Source organism: Crinia signifera, chromosome 11, assembly GCF_055691185.1.
Source record: "Crinia signifera chromosome 11, ASM5569118v1, whole genome shotgun sequence".
NCBI classification, from domain to species: domain Eukaryota; kingdom Metazoa; phylum Chordata; class Amphibia; order Anura; family Myobatrachidae; genus Crinia; species Crinia signifera.
The window spans coordinates 60739707-60762539 of NC_139227.1; the positions used below are offsets into that span (position 1 = coordinate 60739707).

The window sequence follows — 22833 nt, forward strand, 5'->3', positions numbered from 1 at the left end:
GCGATTTCTGGCGAGTTTGGAACACCCTATTACATTTCGCCCATGGTGTCCAAACCATCTGCACTATGTCTGTTTTTTTCAGATCAGTATCAGGACTTTGTGAATTAGACCACCTATTCAGAAGGTGTCCTATGTAAGAATCAGCGAATCATATATATGTGGGATCGCTCAGTGTGACACCTGCCTTGCCTTTTCTGTCTATTGTAAAACTTTGGTGAAAGTTTTGTCTGGGTGTCATTAGAGCTGCACTCCACAAGGTGGCGCATTTAGGAGGTTTATATTTTTATCGGCTTTTAATAATAGTACCTAGTGGGTTTGGGTGTTTGCTACCTGGGGAGGAAGGCGGAGCTGCTGCGCGATTTAATTTGAGTAGGGGGAGCCACTGCCCCTACTTGGAAGCCGCTAGTAGTTTAAGAGGAGGTAGCCATTGTCAGCAGATGCTCATAGAGGGGAGGAAGTTAGCGCCACTTGTTTTAGTCTACAGATCCGGTGACTGCTCCCCATCCATCCATCTACTGTATACCACCTCAGCAATCTGTCAGTCTGTGCGTCCATATGGTGCTCTGTCCATCTATATATGCCCCCACCCACCCTGTCTGTCAGCCTGTTCCCCCATATGGTGCCCTGTCCATCTGTGTATGCCCCCCTGTCTGTCAGTTTGTGCTCCCATATGGTACTCTGTTTGTCTATGTATGCCCCACCTCTGACCTCTGTCCATCTATACCCATCCCCCATTGGTCTTTCTATCTATTTCTACCATCAAATGATTTGGAGCGCACACGCAAAACTAAGATGAGTCACTGCCGAATTTCCATGGGAACGCCCAGCATTATCATGGGAACACCCATGAAATGCTGGGCGTTCCCATGGCGTGTCTATCCGCCACCACCTTGCAACCCCCCCCCCCCCCCGGCCTGCACTGTTGCAGAAATGTGTGTGCTCATGCGCAGACACAAAAAAATTGCCCCCCCCCTTGCGAAGACCCGGGGAGCGATCAGATTAGAATAGAGTGACTCATATTCACGTTACACCTCACGTAGTGACCCATATTCATGTTAAACCTCATGTAATGACCCACATTCACATTAAACCTCACTTAGTGATGCATCTTCACATTACACCTCACGTGACTCATATTTACATTACACCCTCAAGTAGTGACCCATATTCATGTTACACCTCACGTGACTCATATTTACATTACACCCTCAAGTAGTGACCCATATTCATGTTACACCTCACGTGACTCATATTTACATTACACCCTCAAGTAGTGACCCATATTCATGTTACACCTCACGTAGTGACCCATATTCACATTAAACCTCACATAGTGACCTATATACACATTACACCTCATGTAGTGACCCATATTTACATTAAACCTCACATTGTGACCTATATACACAATACACCTCATGTAGTGACCCATATTTACATTAAACCTCACATAGTGGCCTATATACACATTACACCTCATGTAGTGACCCATATTTACATTAAACCTCAAATAGGGACCCATGTTCACGTTGTAAAACATGATAATGTCCCTTATACACATAATAATGGCCACTGTTGTGCAATTATACAATAATTAACCCTTCCCCATCCCAATTCACACAGCCACGTTCCTGGGTATAAGGTCAGAACTCCCCAGCAGCCAGGTGGTGGTCAGCTCCTCCTCCTCTTCCTTCTTCTGTGGTCAGATGCAGTGTAATCAGCAGGGGAAGGGGGGTTGGTGGAGCTCCCTAAAAAAATGTATTTTGTCTGCAGGGAGTGCAGTGGGGGTGGGGTTAGGGGCGATGCCACTCACCCGCCGGGCGGCTTCTAACTACATACTCCGGCTGCAGGGAGTGCAGGTAAGGGTGAAGGGGGATTTGCATACCCTCCAACATTTGACTGGCAGAAATCGGTACACATCCAGAAAGGGGGCGTGGTCACTGGTAAATGGGCGTGGTCAATTGCAAAGGGGAGGTGTGGCCATGCCCCCTTCCCCAGTTTTTACTAGGCTTTTTTTCCCCTATATATGTATTATTGCCAATTGACCAATCCCACCGTTCTCTCCATCCACAGCAACAGTCCAGTACTAGTCCCTGACACACATCATTCTGCAATAATAACACCACCACAGTAACACACCAGGAGAAACATACACATTACATCAAAGACTGTGCCTCCTGCAACGCAAATTACCAATCTTACAAGTGTGACAGTCACATGATAATTTATTCCCCTCTCTAGGTCTCTATACTATTATCGCTACCATCTCCTGCACAATGCCACATAGTGCTCCTTGCCTGTTTCACTCACACGCTGCCGCTTCTGAAACATATTCCCGGCCGCTGAGTGCCCTCATCTCCAGCCACTGATCCTGCAACTGCTGCTGACCGCGGCTTCCGGCAAATACACTTGAAGTTCAGGAGGGTCCGCGCCGGTGCCATGTGATGTAATGGTGCGACGCGCTGGCCGGGACCTGGCGCAATGCACCCCTGGGAACGGGTGAGAGCCGCTGTAGGGGCCAAAATAAATTCATAACACCCGCCGATCTTATCGCTTATCATGTGTGCAGGAGGAGGAGCCGGCTCAACCATAAAACCGGTACAATCGGTACAATTTGTTTTAGCCGGTACAGACTGTTAAAAATCGGTACTGTACCGGCTAAAACGGTACAGTTGGAGGGTATGGATTTGGCGCAGCCATCAAGTGGCTTATAATTACTTCCTGACTGCAGAGGGTTAATGGTGTGGGGGAATGCAGCGCAGCCGCCTGGTGGATTAAAATTATGTTCCCCATCTGCAGTGAAGTGAGGGAGGGAGAAAGTGCGGCACAGCCAGCGTGACTCTGCTAATGCCTTTCCCCAGCTACAGCCAGGGAGTGGGTTGGCGTCTGGTGGGTCTCTGGGCATGACTTTCAGTGTCCAGGAGAGAGGGGAGGGAGATGATAGCAGAGCTGAGTACCGCGTTTCATCTGGAGGAAGGCACATAGTGGAGAGATCCAGCCTTCCCCGTCAGGCTACCTTCTCATCCACTGCTGTGCTGCTGTTGGTGGGTGGGCGGACGGAGGGAGGCGGAACCGTTCCGCCTCAAATTAGAACTAATGGAATGCATAATCTGGCGATCACGGATTATGGTGATGCAACATCTACCCAACATGCAAGACTTTCCATTATAGAGACATTAATTATATGTAGACGCGCCTGCACATAACCTAACTTAATCACTGGACAAACACAATCTGTTTATTAGCATTTTAAATATATGCTAGTGATACATTTTAACTAATGTGGTATATAATTAGAGATGTGCAGACTCGGATTCCAGAGATCCGAGCAGCCACGAACGTCATCATTCCGAGCCCGGTTCCGAGCAGCGCTCGGAGATTCCCGCCTGACTCAGGTCCATCCGCGTGGTCAGAACGTCATCTCACGGGGCCGGATTTCGCGAGGCTTTAAATAGCGGCTGCTGCGCCCGCCATCTTCACTCCAGTCTAGTAGTGGGTTGGGAGAAGGTGTGTTGGTGCTGCTGCTGGGGCTTAAGCTTGAGCTGGGGTCTGGGGCTCACTGCCTAATACTGCCGTATCTACCGTCTGTTTTGGGGCTCACTGCCTAATACTGCCGTATCTACCGTCTGGTCTGGGGCTCACTGCCTAATACTGCCGTATCTACCTGTCGGGTCTGACGCTCACTGCCTAATACTGCCGTATATACCGTCTGGTCTGGGGCTCACTGCCTAATACTGCCGTATCTACCTGTCTGGTCTGGCGCTCACTGCCTAATACTGACGTATCTACCGTCTGTTTTGGGGCTCACTGCCTAATACTGCCGTATCTACCGTCTGGTCTGGGGCTCACTGCCTAATACTGCCGTATCTACCTGTCGGGTCTGACGCTCACTGCCTAATACTGCCGTATATACCGTCTGGTCTGGGGCTCACTGCCTAATACTGCCGTATCTACCTGTCTGGTCTGGCGCTCACTGCCTAATACTGACGTATCTACCGTCTGTTTTGGGGCTCACTGCCTAATACTGCCGTATCTACCGTCTGTTTTGGGGCTCACTGCCTAATACTGCCGTATCTACCATCTGGTCTGGGGCTCACTGCCTAATACTGCCGTATCTACCTGTCTGTTGCCTAGTACTGCCGTATCTACCGCTGCAGTGCCACTCTTACATGAGCCACATGTTTGTGCCGCACACTTGTGTGGCTTAGCATAGTTATACAGCTACCTCGGTGCAACCTTTTGCCCTAAAAACAATATTGTGAGGTGTGAGGTGTTCAGAATAGACTGGAAATGAGTGGAAATTAATGTTATTGAGGTTAATATAGCGTAGGAGCAAAAAAAATAAATAAATAAAATAAATTCTGAGATTTTATCAGTTTTTATGCTTTTTAACAAAAAAATCAGAACCCAAAACCCAAAAAATCCAAACACAAAACACTTAGGAGGTGTTTTACCAAAACCCATTAGAACCCAAAACCTCAAGGTAATCAGAACCCGAAACCCGAAAAGTGGCTGGTGACCCTATATATAATGTATTCATGTTTATTTTAAATAACAAATCTACGGTGCTTTGAGAATAAGACGTTAAAGATTATATTGAGGGGGATGTTTACTAAGGAGCAGGGTGCAATTTGAATGGGTATCCATGGAAACATTTTCGGTATTTGACAAAGAAAAGTTCTATTATTGGAATACTTAGCAAACACATTTAATTAAACTGTGAAATCAGGAGGCGCACGTGAAGCTTGGTCCTACAGTGTGAGTTTAACTCTGTATTCTTTACTTCCATTAATGCACCTCCATCAACAGTTCATTGCAAATCTCAGTACTCACTAGCTCACATCATTAAACTAGGTTCATTGTCATTAACCCCTTCAGTGGTGTTTTTTTTAAGGGGAGCGCTACCTAAAAAAAACCACCACGCTGTGTGCAGGGACCCGCTGAACACTATGTCAGCCTCTGCCCGGCCCTGCGCCACGGTGACCTGCATGCGGCAACCCGGCGTGTCAGTAGCCGGCGCTGCAGGCTGTCATATAACAGCCGGGGGGTGGGGGGTAGGGGGGAATCGAAGGAAAGGGAGCCAGGCAGTGCTGAAGCCAGCTGAGTTCAGCGATCAACTCAGCAGGGCTGGCCGAGAATTTACCGGGCTTGCCAGTCTGGGCATTGAAGCATAGCCAGGAAAATTCTCAGGTTCACCACTGATGGGGTTGAGGGCCTGATTCTGGTTTGCTCCGTAAGCTTGCCAAGCACTTGAGACGCCTCCCCACCAAATACCCACCCCTCCCCATCAACGATTCCCCTCCGTACCATGCAATCGGATGTGTTACATAAACAAGTCAGGCAACTGACGTCCTGTGACTCTAGCCGCCCGCCCCCAGCATGCATCTCTCCCCCCCCCCTGCCTACCCATGAAACGGGTGCTAATTTTCGCCAAAACAAACCCGACTGCTTTTAAAGTCGGGTCCATTCTGTTGAGCTGCCTCTTCAAAGCTGTCGGAAATAGTGGCAGGGATTCAATACCCCCGTAAATCTCAATATTTGTGGTGCGACATGCTAAAAAGGCAGAATTATCTCTGCATTGTCAGTTACAGGCCTTACATTGTACATTTGCATACTGCAGCTTGATTGCTATTCCCAGTGTGTAAATAAGGCCCAATATGCAACTTCCATCCTGGAATTGTGATTAATATCTAACTCACATCTTGCATTTTGTGTCATTTTATCATAGTGTATAAATCGCAACTCATTTCTGATTTTTACAGGTTGATCCACGTGGGCAATCCCAATCAATGTAACAACAGCATGAATATAAACACATAGGACAGTGATTGCTAACCTTGACACTCCAGCTGTTGAACTACACATCCCAGCATGCCCTGCTACAGTTTTACTATTTGGTCACGCTAAAACTAATGCAGGACATGCTGGGATGTGTAGTTCAACAACAACTGGAGTGTCAAGGTTAGCCATCACTGACCTAGGACAATAATAATCTAGCCTTATGTAGACATTTTTACCCCTAGTATTGATCCCCAGTTTTGTTCTCACCTGCAAGTGCTTTGATTCTGGATCTCTCAAACAGACGTGCAGAGCTATTTTCATTGTCCCAATCATCATCATTGGCCAGATCCCAGCGGTTATTGATATCATTATATTGCTGTTGTATCTCTAAACTATCATAATCCGTTGGTGATAGTGGGCTGCTCATTGTTGCGGTGACAGTATCAAAAGTGAATGCAAAAATGTATGCCGTCCACTCAGTATGGAGGCTGTTATCAAGGATAATGATGCATCAACCTGAAAAGAAATAAGAAATATAGTATTAGTGTAATAGTGTACTTACAATGCTGATATAGTAAACTTACATGAGGAAAATAGACTTCAACAAACATAAGTATTTAGACCAGGCATGTCCAACCTGCGGTCCTCCAGCTATTGTGAAACTACACATCCCAGAAGGTCTTGCCACAGTTTTGATATTAGGGCAGTGGTGTCAAACTCATGGCCCTCCAGTTGTTGTGCAACTATACGTCCCAGCATGCCTTGCCAGTTTTAGAAATCCATTGTATAAAATCTGTGGCAGGGCATGCTGGGACGTGTAGTTCCACAACAGCTGGAAGGCCATGAGTTTGACACCACTGTATTAGGGAATGCTAAAACTATGGCAAGGCATGCTGGGATGTGTAGTTTCACAACAGCTGGAGGGCTGCAGGTTGGACATGCCTGATTTAGACCTATACATTTGTATGAGATATGCTGCAGCTGCAGCCTGCATATGCCAGCTAGAGTAATTATGGGTAACTAGGGAGCATCTCAGATGCCTTTTCTGGGTACTGACATAGGATAAGTGTTTAATGGGCACATTGTTGGCATGTACACAGAATTAGAAGGTATTCAGTGGTGAACATATGCACCAAAGCTACGACTGGTACAAAGACATACTGGTCACGAGGACAGCTACTGTAATCAGCTGATGGATAGGAGATGGCATACATGCATAAGAATGAATACAAGGGAAATGTGGATTTATTTCTGACCACAGAGAACAGCTACAATGCTAAATTTCCCCTTAATACTGAAAATCCACTTTATGTTACAATTTGACAGCTGTGAGGTAAAACATTGGCCTGTTCTTTCATATGTATTCCAAAAATGTACTATATGCACTGTAATATTTACCTCTGCTGTCGCTTATCCATACACACTGCAATTCTTGCAGCTATAATAATGGATTAACACCCCCACACACATGATCCATGCTGAGACACGTTGCCATAAGTATTGTGGATAATTCATATGCTCATATCATTCTTTTTCCAAATAAATTAGTGGAGCTAGGTTCCCCCCCCCCTTTTTTTCCCTTTCCCATACCTCCCAACTTTTGAAGACTAGAATAGGGACACTCGCAGCACCCGAAAAGGGGGTTGGCGTATGCAAATTAGGGCACGGATTATGCAAATTAAGCCGCGCCCTCGTTTTCAGCCGCGAATAGACGCTGTGCGCATGCGCACAGCATCTATTCTGTGATATTGGGGGGGACTCCCAACTGCCCCCCGCAGCAGGACACTGCCGGCCGCGGGAGGGACGCGGGAATGTCCCCAAATATCGGGACGTTCCCGCGTTTAGCGGGACAGTTGGGAGGTATGCTTTCCCCATGTTCATAGATATAATAGTGCATAACTTTCCACCATGTACTATAGTGTAATAGTTGCCTGGTGGATTCGACAGTCCAGCCACATCTGTCGGAGCAATACACTATGGGGGTTATTCAGGTTGATTCGCAAGGCTGCGAATTCGCAGCCTTGCGAGTCCACCAAACCCCGCCCGGGGAACGCACGCCCCCCCGCCGCCCCAGCAAAGTGCGGCTTCGCCCGCACAGCAGCGAATGGATGTTTCAGCTACCCGGCCCACACACCCGCGTCACTGCCTTATTACCATGAGAACGCCCAGCGTTCTCATGGAAACGCCCATGGAACGCTGGGCATTCCCATATGGTAATGGGGCAGCCCGGCGCTCCCCGCCCATCTCCGCCCCCCCCCTCGCTGCCATGGGTGTGTGCACCCGGCGACCCGAAAGGTCGCCATGGGTGCACGCACCATGCGCCTGCACATGCGCAGAAACACGCCTGCGCATGCGCAGACGCACAACATCGGTACTGCGTGCGAATGCGCGCAGTACCAATGAAATCTGAATAAGGCCCTATGTCACATCATATGTTAACCCTGTCTAAGGTTCTTGTTTAAACACATAGGGGGGAAATGATTAGGATGAGAGATTCAGAAGTGGGAGATTTGGTAAGAAATCTCCATTTTTTTTTAAAATGCACCTTCAACCCCACATCCTCTTTAGCATATATACAAAGTGTCAGGGAATACAGCTTTTAGACAAGAAGGTACATTATATCACCAATAAAGTTATTTATAAATATTTTGCTTCATTTTGACACAAATTGAACTAAAAGAAACATTGTCCCAAATTTCTTTCTAATCTTTCATATCTATGATATCCAAGTGCCAAGCCAAGCACCAAGGATTTGAAGATAACGATGACTGAAGATATTAAATGAAGGAATTTGAATAAGATGAAGTCAATGAGATGAGGTTTGCTGAATGAGGTCGTGGCTGCGAGGACACCAGGGAAACTGGCCACGGATAATGACCGTCAGGATCAGAGGGAAGAAGATGACACCTTTGGGGTGTTTAACCTTATGTGAAACAACTGGATAACCCCTGAAAGACAGGGGAAGATTGGGCGCTAATTTACCATACACAGGAAAAAAAAAAAATATATATATATATATATAGATAGTATATGTATATTATTATTTAATTTAATACTGGTAGTTATTGTTTAGCTGCAATTCTCAAAAATTGTACTAGTGTCAGTACAAAAAGCTGCGTATGCCCATGGATTAACCGTGGAAATATACAGAAAAATATGTTAAATTCCTATAGGAACAGGAGAATGCGCTTATATGCTGGGTTTCCCCAGCATATAAGCGCATTCTCCTGTTCCTATAGGAATTCAACATGTTTAACCTTATGTCCATGAATCCCTTTAGGCGGCGATGGAGGTTCCGTGGTAGAATGTGAATAAGCAGTGGACGACCAGCAGGAGTAAACGAAGGGCAGACTTCACCCAGAGGATTTGGAGTCAGGCTGCATTGGAGAGCTGCAGGAATTGTCGAAGATGCAGGGAGATGCTATCAGGTGGACAACATTGTACTGACTGCTGGTCTGGCCTGGCTAGTCAGTATTTAAGTGCTGAGCTACAATGTGATTGGCCGCAGGGGCAAGGGCAGACTTCACCCGGAGGATTTGGAGTCAGGCTGCAGCGGAGAGCTGCAGGAATTGTCGAAGATTCACGGAGATGCTATCAGGTGGACAACATTGTACTGACTGCCAGTCTGGCCCGGCTAGTCAGTATTTAAGTGCTGAGCTACAATGTGATTGACCGCAGAATTGAATGCAGTAAAAAACTTGAGCTCATACCAAGATATCATCATACGTCTGGCGGACAAGGGGGGAGCGGTGGTTATCCTTGATTTAGACTTTTACAAACAAGAAATCTACACCCAATTGTCGGATGCCAGTGTGTATCGCAAATTGGACCATGATCCCACCCAAGGCTTCAAAAGAGAATTGGAGTGCATACTATCGGAAGCAGTCTCCAACAACATTATCCCGCAGCGGTGTAAGGATGCGCTGCAAGTTGCCATGCCAATCATTCCATTACTCTACACCCTCCCCAAGCTACATAAAAACGCCAGCTCCCCGCCAGGTAGACGGATCATTTCTGCCCGTGGCTCACTGTACCACTCGGTCTCACAATACCTCGACGTCTTCCTGCAGCCAGTGGTTCGGGAACAGGCCTCCTACCTCAAGGACACTACTAGCTTTATCTTACAGCTACAAACATTGCCACAGTTGCCCCCTGACAGCAGTCTCTGCACCCTCGACGTGGTGAGTTTATACACCAATATACCCCACGATCGAGGGCTGGCAGCCACAAGCAGACTCATTTCTAACAGCAACAAATACACTGGACCTGATGTAAACTTTTACCTTAAGCTTCTCAAACTTACGCTTACACGTAATTACTTTCTATTTAACGGTGAATTCTTTTTACAGCTCAAAGGCTGTGCCATGGGCAGTTGCGTGGCACCGACATACGGCAATGCGTTTATGTTTGAAATTTAAAAAGATCTTATTCTTTCACAGCCACTCATCTCTGAACATCCAGGGCCGGTGCTAGGGTGTTCAGCGCCCTCCTGCAAACTATAAATTTGCGCCCTCCCATATTTTACAAAAAGACAGCAAGTACCGAATACAGACCCTGAAAAAAATGTCTGTAGTGTTAGTGTCACACCATGTGCCCAGTAGCAGCAGTGCAATAACGAAACATGTTGGTGCCCTGTGCCAGAAAAAGAATTGGGTCCCCCCACACAATGGGCCTTATTCTGATCTGAGCTCAGTACAAATTTGTTCTTAAAATGGGCAAAACCATGTGCACTGCAGGTGGAGCAGATGTAACCTGTGCAAAGAGAATTACATTTGGGTGGGGTGTGTTGAAACTGAAATCTAAATTGCAGTGTAAAAATAATGCAGCCAGTATTTACCCTGCACAGAAACAAAATAACTCACACAAACCTAACATCCGCAAACAGGTTGCCATATCAAAGTTCACCAAGTACTCAAATGTTCCAGCAGATTCGTTGTGTATGCCATCCGTTGCCCGTGCGGGCTCATCTATATTGGCAAAACTACTCGTTCCTTTAAGGAAAGAATGGCAGCACATCGCTCCTCAATCAAACTGACGTTGGAAGGTGCGGTCTCAGACCAGCCAGTGGCAAGCCACTTCAAAGACTTCAAGCATACCCTACCATCACTCCGATATTGGATGGTAGATCAGGTTGCAGCCCAGCCAAGAGGAGGGGATCGTGGAAAACTACTACTACAACGCGAAGCGGCCTGGATATTTCATCTTAACACCATCGCCCCTTCAGGGCTTAACGAATACCTGTCCTTGAACTGCTTCTTATGATCTATCGACATGTGTGTCGACACTAACATTTTTCATCTTTTTCAAGTTTTCATTGTCATTCATTATGCATAATCCTTTACCTTGCGTTTAGCCCCTTCTGCATCCTTGTCTGTGATTTTCCCCGCTCCCTGTCTGTGTTACTTGATATCATTATTATGTCATCAGTCATACATCATTTAGACATGCCGCAGCAAGTATTGATACCCTTGTCTGTCAATTCTTCTCCCTATTCCTTGTCTTTGACAACAGTTACTCCCCTTTTTTGCATTAAGTCGTGCACTGAAATATTGCACGCTGTTACATTGTTATAGTATTTAAAGTTACCTTGTCTGTCTAAATTCCCTTCCCTTGTCTGTGGAGCCTTCATTATGTTTCATATTGTTACATTGAAATGGGTCATACATTCATACGCAATGCGTAGCCACGTTCTGGTTTCCATGGGTTTCTGTTTGGTTTATGTACAGGTTACCATGGCGACGCGTCTAGGTGGACACGGTGTGAGTCATAGTGACGTCATCACCTGTTGCCGGTGCCGGTCTATGCAGTACCTGATGTTCTTGTGCACGGGGGTGGGAAACCTTTATAGGTAAGTCATTTCACTTTGTTCTTTGTACTCTGATGAAGGATTAAATTCCGCAACTAGTAAGCACCTTAAACTGTTCTACTCGATCTTTAGTTATATTTTTAAATTCATTCCTTCTCATCCATATATTCATTTTTATTAATAATATTACCCTTACTCCTATTACAGGTCGAGTATCCCGTATCCAAATATCCATTATCCGAATTATTCCGAAAACCAGACATTCCAGAAAGTAAAAAAAAAAATTTTTTTTGCTAAAAACTCACTGGGGACATTTGTAACAGCATCACTGGGGGCATGATATGTAACTGGCACTATATATGTGCAAGACAATGATTGCTTGGCATTCAAATTCAGTGCTGAGATAGTACACAAATTTTGTTTCACGTTTTGAAACCTTGTTTTTTGAACAAATAAAATATATTTGTGTGTATTTTATGTGGTAATAAAATATATTTGTGTGTATTTTATGTGTGTATACAGCATAAATGCAAGATACTTCAAAATACATCATTGAAATATTAAAATATTCCGAAATACAGAATAATCCGTTATCCAAAATTCTCCTGGTCCCGAGCATTTTGGATAAGGGATACTCAACCTGTATTATTAATACAATTTTTATTTTTATCTGTATGTATCTTTTGGATATATCTAATTATACTTCATATATTATTTAGATTTAAAAAAAGCGAATTTTAAGTCAAAATAGTTCTCTACGTCTTTCCCTTTTCCTGACAGTTATCAAACAATTTATCGGTATAATAAGTCATCTGACTGTTACCATTTCTATTTTGAGTTTATTCATTATAGATGTGCCTGAATAGACAACTAAGATTATTATGTATACAAAGAATCCTGTGACATTGTATATTGTACGATGTTTTATTATATTATTGATTTATTTAAAATGAATGCCCTTATCACTGGAAACACTGGGCCAAATGCAATAGGGTGAGAGTTTCAGAAAGTGAGAGATTTTGGGAGAGTGTTCCCATGTTTTTTAAAGCAGCAATCAATTACATGGCAAAATCAACCTGATTTTGCCGTGTAATTGATTGCTGCTTTAAAAAACATGGGAAAAGTCTCCCAAAATCTCTCACTTTCTGAAACTCTCACCCTATTACATTTGGCCCACTGTTTCTTCTATTACCAGAAATGAGTAATTGAATAATTGACTAATTGAAACACAGCAGATTCTGCCTTTAAATAGCACACACAATTGGAAGCCAGTATCAGTCTTGAAAAAGTCCCTGGTTGTTAAGGAGACGAAACACGTCTACGTACTTCCGCCACACGCTTGCATCACTGGATCCCTACTCACAGCTGACGTACCGCCTGGTCTCCCCTCCACGTGCAGACGCATGCCGGGTGATTGCCGTTTGTACACCATCTACAGCAGCGCCCATAAGCCACCTGACTATCCCATTCAGACGCCAACTGCTGCTGTGACCGCGGCCAACACTCCACGGGTTAGAGCCCCCCATCCAACGGGCTCCCCTACAATTCTGCAAATTAACATCTGAACCGGAGGGTGAGCTAACCTAACCCCATTTGTGCACCTTGTGGCCTACTGACTCTCTGCGTGGATCACCTACATGCTAATTTGGCCGGATGCCGCTCCTAACAAACTAACATTACTACAGCTTGTATCGGCTTCTCAACCTTTGATTGCTTTACTAACCAGCTTGGCAATTTTTCATTAACTTTGAGTTACTATCAGTCAGCGACTGTTTATGGTGTAAATCACTATATGGATCCAATGTGCAAACGTTTTTTCCATGTGTATGAATTGTTTTTATTCATGTATTGTTTGAATCTATGCATCTTTGTATAAAACTTTAAATTTACAGTGTGTCGCATTTTATTCAGCAAGGAGTTCATTTCTATTCACAATTTCATTAATACATTTCCACTGAGCAGTGCAATAGTGTCCCACCTTCCTTCTTCTTTATCTTTTATTATTGTGAGTCCCAAGCAGACTCATAGTGACACTTGCAGCAGCAGTGGTCTCGAATTACTTTCCATCAATTCATTGATCTTTGGTGTTTACTGCATTAATCAAGCGCCGGAAGGTGCAGATTGCTAAGTGGTATCTTGGACTACTAGCACCCTGCACATTATTGTTTTTAGAACATGGTTGCCTATCTGACCCTCTCCTTCAGGGAGAAAATGCTCTGTTCCTGGGCTTCCCTGTTAATGTAGGATTACCATCACCTGTGGTGAAACACCTTCCTTATCAATTAAGTAGCTCACCACAGGTGATGGTAATCATACATTACAAGGGAAGTCCAGGAACAGAGCATTTTCTCCCTGAAGGAGAGGGTCAGGTAGGCAACCCTGTGTTAGAATTACTCTGTTGGGCCAATGTAGAGCATACCTCCCAACATGACCCTATCCAGAAGGGACACAATGCTCTGTTCCTGGGCTTCCCTCTCATGTATGCTTACTATCACTTGTGTTGAACAGGTTAATTGATGAGAAAGGTGTTTCAACACAGGTGGTGGTAATCATACATCAAGAGGGAAGTTCAGAAGCAGAGCATTGAATCCCTCCTGGAGAGGGTCATGTTGGGATGTATGGTAGAGGTTGAACTAATTCTCCATCACTATTACATGTGGTAAAGCTCAGTCACCCCCCCCACACACACACACACACCCCCACATACACAATTTAATCCCTGGTTATGTGTCTGGTGTTAAAGGTTAAAGGTCCATGTGACCAGGAAATAAAAGGTCAGTATATAGTGTGGCCTGCGTAGGAGTCACATGGTTATTATTCTGCTGGTGGAGTGTCAAGAGGACGTGGCAAGTTGTAATTCTGATATTTAAGCGCCATGAGATGGTGACAGTTTTGTGTATTGCAATGACAGAGTAATAGGGGATACACTAGAGTTCTGTGTTCTGGTGTCTGTATATTGGGAAGTAATAATCCCAAATACTGTAGCTATATATTCAGAAACAAGAGGTAAATGGGATGGGAATTACACGTCCCTTGTGTCTCTGTGTGACAATGACCTCAGTTGTCACAAGTTGTTCATTTCCACCCTAATTAACATCCTATTTTTGCCTACCCTAATTAGCTTTTCCTGCCATGTGACCTAATTAACAACTCTTCAATTATTTCATCTGGAGAATGAGTGAGGTAAAAGGAAAAGAGGAGGACATAGCTAAAAGAGTTGTTACCTTCCTATTTAATAACAATCACATATGTTTTTCTGCGATAAAAACTACTATAATACTTCATTTAGCAGAGAACTAGAAAAAAGCAGTACAACAATCGGCCATCTTGTATATAGCTTGCCTGCTTAGGTTATTATAGTTCAACTCTAACAAGATATATTTTATTTTTCAATTCTGAAACAGCTGTGATGTATATTTAGTATATCACATAATGCTATTTTTGGCCGATAATGTTAAGCTGTGTACACACGGAGCAATATGATCGCTGACAATATATTGCTAGCAATGTATTGCTCAGTGTTTTCCGTTTTCATCAGCGACCAGAGATGGTCGCTGGTGAATGACACACTGCCAGGAGAAGAGGCAGGGGAAGTTGCTGGTCAGAGGATCATGCTCCTCCGACCAGCTACCATTAGGTAAGTGTACCGTGTGTACAGTGCCAGATTAAGCCTTCGGGGGGCCCGGGGTACTTTAGCCAGGGGGTCCCCCTTGCACTTGTCATTACTGGCCGCACACTGCATGGGAGAATATTACACTGTCAAAACACAGAGTAAAGTCAGTATAAACTTGTTCAATGGGTAACTGCATATATATATATATATATATATATATATATATATATTACACACACACACATACACATAAATACATACCATATGAAAAGCCTGTGTTTGTTCCTCTGCACCTTACTCTGTAGGAGACCTCACAGTCCTAGTGCTGCCTTTGATTAAAAACCCTCCCATGACTAAGCTGCTGCTGCTGTTCTCCATGGGCATGTAATGAGCTCCACCAATTAGAGATCAGCACAAACCTCTCAGCCTCTGCCCTCTGGTTTAAAGTGTCATGGGACTTAGTTAACTCCCAGTAATGCACTGCACACTTGTGCAATCATGGCTCCCGATGCTCAGCACCATTAATCATTGTCACATTGCCAGATAGGTGAAGCTGCAGCACTACCCCACTCCCATGCACAAAACCTTTAGCTAAAAAAAAATATATATATATATATATATATATATATATTTTTTTTTAACCCCTTCATGACAGAGCCAGTTTGTGCCTTCATGACAGAGCCCTTTTTTTCAAATCTGACATGTCTCACTTAAGTGGGGATAACTTTTTTTTGCTTTTACTTATCCCAGTGATTTTGAGATTGTTTTCTCGTGACACATTGTACTTCAAGTTAGTGGTAAATTTTGGTCGATACAGTCTGTGTTTTTTTGTGAAAAATACCAAAATATCGTGAAAAAATGGAAAATTTAGCAATATGCAAAATGTCACATTTTCTGCTTGTGAGACAAATAATCATACCACTCAAAATAGTTAATAACTAACAAAGACCATATGTCTACTTTATGTTGCAATCATTATTTCAACCCCCTTTTCATTTTTTTGGACACTAGGAGGCTTCAAATATGACTAGCAAATTCTCAAATTTTCAAGAAAATGTCAAACTCTGATTTTTTTAGGGACCAGGTCAGTTTTGATGTGACTTTGAGGGACTTGTATGTGAGACACCCCCATAAATGATGCCATTTCAAAAACTGCACCCCTCACAGTATTCAAAACAGCATTTTGGAAGTTTGTTAACCCTTTAGGTGTTTCACAGGAATTAAAACAAAGTGTAGGTGAAATTTCAAAATTTCTTTTTTTTTGCAGAGTTTCAATTTTAATACATTTTTCTAACAAATACAGTACATTTTACTAGAGAAATGTGACTAAAAATTGATTCCTCCAATTCTTTGGTTTTCATAAATATCCTATATGTGGCCCTAGTGTGCACGGTGACCAAACCACAGGCTTCATAATAGAAGGAGCACCTACTTGATTTTGGAGCCTCCTTTTTATGAGATTATTTTTTAGGCACCATGTAGGTTTCTAGGCACCATAAGATGCTAAAAGTTAGGAACCCCCCCACAAGTGACCCCATTTTGCAAACTACACCCCTCAGGGAATTCATCTAGGGGTATAGAGTACATTTCAAACCCCCCGAGGTTTCACCAATTGTGGTACAACTGGGTAGTGAAAATGAAAAAAATTAATTTTTCATTTTCACAGCTCAGTTGTATCAAAATTGGTGAAACCTCGGGGGGTTTGAAATGTACTCTATACCCCTAGATGAATTCCCTGAGGGGTGTAGTTTGCAAAATGGGGTCACTTGTGGGGGGGTTCCACTGTATGGGTGTTTCGGGGGTCATTCAACCAGAATCTGTGCTGCAAAATCCAAAAATCACTCCTTCCCTTCTGAGTCCTGCCATGCACCCAACTGGTATTTTTTGGTCACATGTGAGGCATTGCCGTACCCGGGAGAAATTGGGGCACAGATTTTGGGGTGCTTTGTCTCCTTCATTCCTTGTGAAAATGAAAAATTTTGAGCCAGATCTGCATTTTTGTGTAAAAAAATTTAATTTTTTACACAAAAATGCAGTTCTGGCTCAAAATTTTTAATTTTCACAAGGAATGAAGGAGACAAAGCACCCCAAAATCTGTGCCCCAATTTCTCCCGAGTACGGCAATGCCTCACATGTGACCAAAAAATACCAGTTGGGTGCATGGCAGGACTCAGAAGGGAAGGAGTGATTTTTGGTGGTGGAATGAATGGTGGGTGCTATGTCGCATTAGCAAGACCCCCGAAGCACCAATACAGTGGAACCCCCCCACAAGTGACCCCATTTTGGTCACCAGCTTTGGGAGGGGGGCTGGCGCTGCGGCTGGCGGGGGGGTGGGAGGGGTGCTGGCGCTGCGGCAGCCGGGTGGGTGGGAGGGAGGGGGGCTGCCGGGTGGGAGGGGGGGGGGGCTGGCGATCGTTGGTGATCGGTGCGGTATACACACACACACACACACACACACACACATATATATATATATATATATATATATGTGTGTGTATATATATATATATATACAGATAGCGCAGGCCTTATGCTTGCTGGCGAATCGCCAGCAGCATGCTGCTGGCGATCCGCCAGCAACACGGCGCGCCATCTGACTGAGACGCGCGTGCGTCCCCCACGCACGCGCGTCTCAGTATCCGGGCGGCGAGGCGGACACAATACTGTCCGCCTCCCGCTCGAGGGGGGCTGGGGGGACCCGAGGAGGCTGTGGGGGGGTGCGGGCGCCCGGTGTGGGCACCGGGCAACCGAGGGCAGCACCGTCGGAAGGGGACGCGCGCGCACCTCGTGCGCGCGCGTCCCCTTCCGACACACAGATGGCGCGGGAGCAGGGAATGGCGATGGCGACGCCATCGCCATCCCCTGCAAAGATGAGCCCGGCCCCATCTGTATATATACATATATATACACACACACATATATATATATATATATATATATATATATATATGTGTGTGTGTATATATATATATATATATATATATATATATACATATACATTTGCAAAACTTCTTTTTTATTTAATTTGAACTTTTCTAGCAGCATGATGCTGCTGCTGCTGCTGCTGCGGGGGGGAGGGGGGAGGAGGGCAGCGCTGTGTGCGCACCGGGGGAGCCGGGGGAGCTGCTGCCGCTGCCGGGTGAGTGCCCGGCGGGTGGGAGGGGGGTGCTGCCGCTCGGTGGTGATCGGTGCTGCACCGATCACCACCGTTTTCTGTGTTACCGAGCGGCTTAGCCGCCGGTAACACAGGAAACGCTGTGATTGACTGTTCAGATTTGAACAGCCAATCACAGCGATCGCCGACCGGGGGGGGCACCCCTGCCCCCCCTGGGCGACGAGGGGGGATGTCTGCTGTCAGGGACAGCAGACATCACCTAACTGTCACTGCGTCTCTAGACGCAGTGACAGTTAGAAGTCATGACGTATATATACGTCATGTGTCGGGAAGTACTTCCCGACCATGACGTATATATACGTCAAATGTCGTGAAGGGGTTAAATACATGCCAACCACAGGGGGCCCCTAGCTAGTGGGGGCCCAGGGGCACTGACCCGTTGTGCCTCCATTATAATCCGGCCCTGCGTGTGTACACAGCTTTAGTTATGTTGGCTATTTCACCCTATTCTCTAGAGATCTCAATAACTCATCACATGGCTGATAATAATCCGTGCTACACTGCATGTGAATTGTGCAGGGATATGTTATTACTACTTACACAGGACCAGGACAGTTATACCCCTTTTATGCCACCGCAAAAACCCGGGTTTTTCCATCGTGGACCAGCGTCAGTGGCGGTGTAAAAAGGGTTAACCTGTGTCCCTTTACACAGGACTTCTACCCAGGTCCTGACCAGGGTAGAACATGGGCAGGACCTGAGTAGAGGGCAGTGTAAACAGGTAAGCCGGGTCATCCAACCCGGCTCCCGTTTACAGCAATGGGGGAAGCCCAAACTCCAGACTAAAGCGTCCTGCGGGCAACATGGAGGTTGGGAGGGGGGGGGGGCGGACACAGCTTCCGCTGCTGTTTGCTGTACTCTGCAGACAGCAGCGGAGGCAGGGAGGAGGTGAATGGATTACTGTGTGCGACATCCATTCACCTTATGGACAGGGGCTGGGTGTTGGGGGCAGCCCAGCAGCTTACTTTGGTGCTGGGTTTGCCCCCAGCGCGAAGATAGGCGGTCCCAAAGGGGTGATCGGCGGCCTATGTGCTTGGAGATTATGTCATCTGCCCCCATTTACACTGAGGGTCGGCAACGCAGTCTCCATTCTTACATGCTTTCCAGTTTTTCTGCACCCCCCTTACCCTACCATTCCACAGGCCTGCCTGAGCTTGCCTACACTCCCGGAATGGCTGAGAGGCTCCTAAAAATCGGCTGGTTTTTATTATCATTATATCTAATCTATCTATCTAATCCAATACTTACTACACTTCATTACTATACTATACTTATCAAATCTACTTAACCCTGTCTCTACAAATCATGCTCACCAAACTGCTACTTCTCATTTCATTACAAACTTAGAAACATAGAAACATAGAATTTGACGGCAGATAAGAACCACTTGGCCCATCTAGTCTGCCCCTTTTTTTAAACATGTTACCTCAAACCATATTTGATCCTTATTTTTTTGTAAGGATATCAATATGCTTATCCCAAGCATGTTTAAATTGTACTACTGTATTTGCGTCTACCACCTCTGATGGTAGGCTATTCCACTTATCTACTACTCTTTCTGTGAAAAAATTCTTCCTCACATTTCCCCTGAATCTTCCTCCCTCTAGTTTCAGTGCATGTCCTCGTGTTCTGTTGCTCCTCTTCCTGTGAAGAATGTCTCCCACCTGTACCTTGTTAAAACCCTTGATATATTTGAAAGTTTCTATCATGTCCCCCCTTTCCCTTCTCTGCTCTAAAGTATACATATTAAGATCTTTTAGTCTTTCCTGTTACGTTTTGTGATGTAGGCCATGCACCATTTTATTTGCTCTTCTTTGTACAGTTTCTAATATATTTATATCCTTCTGGAGATATGGCCTCCAGAACTGAACACAATACTTTAGGTGAGGTCGTACCAATGACCTATACAGTGGCATTATTACTTCTTTCTTTCTACTGCTGATACCTCTCCCTATGCAACCAAGCATCTGACTTGCCTTCTTCATTGCTTTGTTACATTGCCTACCTGCTTTTAAGTCCCCTGAAATAGTGACACCTAGATCCCTCTCTTCCTCAGTAGTTTCCATTATAGTGCCATTTATACTATATTGAGTGTTTGGATTTCTGAGACCCAAGTGCATGATTTTGCATTTTTTGGCATTAAACTGTAGTTGCCATTCTCTTGACCATTTCTCTAATCTACCTAGATCCTCAATCATTTGTTTTACCCCTCCTGGTGTGTCTACCCTGTTGCATACCTTTGTGTCATCTGCAAAAAGGCACATTTTACCCTCAATTCCATTTGCAATATCACCAATAAAGATATTAAAAAGCATTGGTCCAAGTACAGATCCCTGGGGTACTCCACTTGTAACCTTTCCCTCCTTTGACTGTACTCCGTTTACTACAACTCTCTGTTTTCTGTCCTGCAACCACGCTCTTATCCATTCAACTATCTTAGAATCCAATCCCAAGCTTTCAAGTTTATTTAACAGTCTGCGATGTGGGACAGTGTCAAAAGCTTTACTAAAGTCTAGATAAGCTACATCTACAGCTCCACCTTGATCTATTACTTTAGTCACCCAGTCAAAAAAGTCAATAATATTTGTTTGACATGATCTTCCCCCAGTAAACCCATGCTGTTTTGCATCCTGTAAATTGCTGGTTTTGAGATATATAACTCTTTGTTTTAAGAGTGTTTCCATCAATTTCCCTACTACTGATGTAAGGCTCACTGGTCGATAGTTGCTTACCTCTTCCTTGCTTCCACTTTTGTGCAGTGGGACTACATTCGCTGTTTTCCAGTCCTCTGGGATTACTCCAGTAGCTAGTGACTGGTTGAATAATTCTGTTATTGGTTTTACCAGCTCCCCTTTAAGCTCTTTTAGTATCCTTGGATGTATCCCATCTGGCCCCATTGATTTATCCACTTTCAGTTTTGAGAGTTCTGTGAGGACTTTCTCCTCTGTAAGGGCCTTATTTTGGTTCACTCTTTCTGACAAAATACTTCTTAGATGGACAAAACCATGTGCACTGCAGGGGGGCAGATGTAACATGTGCAGAGAGAATTAGATTTTGGTGAGTAATTTTGTTTCTGTGCAGGGAAAATACTGGCTGCTTTATTTTTGCACTGCAATATAGATCTCACTTTGAAATAAAACCCCACCCAAATCTAACTCTCTCTGCACATTTTGCATATGCTCCCCTGCAGTGCACATGGTTTTGTCCATCTAAGAAGGATTTTGTCAGAAAGAGTGAACCAAAATAAGGCCCTAAATGTACTTGTCTCTCCCTCAGTTTTCTGACTATACTTGCAACTTAACTGTGGCCCCTTCCCCTCTCTTTCAGCAGTGAATACTGAGCAGAAATAATTATTAATATTATCTGCTATTACATTGTCCCCCTCAAGAAAACTTCCACTCTCTGTCTTCAGTCTAATTATTCCACTTTTTGTTTTTCTCCTTTCACTTATATACCTAAAAAAAGTTTTCCCCCCTTTACCCACTGACTGGGCCATTTTCTCTTCAGCCTGTGCTTTTGCACATCTGATTACCTTCTTAGCCTCCTTCTATCTAACAAGATACACCTCTTTGTCCTCATTCTTCTGCGTCTGCTTAAATTTCTTAAAGGCCAACTTTTTTGCTTTCACAATACTTGCTACTTCTTTTGCAAACCACAATGGCTTTCTTTTTCTTGTGTTTTTCCTAACTATTTTGACACAAAGTTCTGTTGCTTTTAGAATTGCACTTTTTAATTTTTCCCACTTTCCTGCACTCCTTCCAAGTTCTTCCACTTTGCCAAAGAATCCCTTACAGAGTTTCCCATCTCTACAAAACTTCAACCTTCCTATTATCTCCCTGACACTCACCACTCTGTGCACATTGCCTCATGAGATTTTTTACTTACTTCTCTACATGTACTTTCACATCCACATCTCACCACCAATATAAAAAAACAACAAACATCCACCTACAGTATATATATATATATATATATTGATCAATTCATGAACCAAATCTCCACTATTTATTATCAGTTAATTTAGTGTGTGCAGAGCCCGTCCAATGTCTATATATATATATATATATATATATATATATATATATAGCAGCAGACGGATGGGTGGCACTCCCAGAAACAAACGACTCAAGAGCCCAAAACGATTTGGGCTCTTGAGTCGTTTGTTTCTGGGAGTGCCACCCATCCGTCTGCTGCTATATTGGATTGCATTGTTCTCTCCTGGGAAGGCACCCAGCTTTTTTGCCTTCAGCGGAGTGCCGGCCCACCCCCCTCTTGTTTATATATATATATATATATATATATCTATATAGATATATATATATATATATATATATATATATATCCTTTCTAATCTTATTAGTTGGTGACCTATCACCAAACCCAAGCCCCAAACACCTGTCCCACTCAGATTTAACTTGTTCTAAGGGCTGGATGTACTAAGCTTGAAAAGAGATAAAA

The 22833-nt window shown here is 44.4% G+C and overlaps 1 protein-coding gene across 3 annotated transcripts in view; it reads right to left on the minus strand.

Annotated features, from left to right (window-relative positions):
• The window catches only part of SPTBN2 (spectrin beta, non-erythrocytic 2), a 268184-nt gene that overhangs the window by 189375 nt on the left and 55976 nt on the right, over positions 1-22833 (minus strand). For all 3 annotated transcript variants that reach the window (XM_083165163.1, XM_083165165.1, XM_083165164.1), the window contains one exon: positions 6049-6297. In XM_083165163.1, the coding sequence (XP_083021289.1) occupies positions 6049-6208 (160 nt within the window). In that variant the 5' untranslated portion in view covers positions 6209-6297. The remainder of the gene's footprint in view (positions 1-6048; positions 6298-22833) is intronic.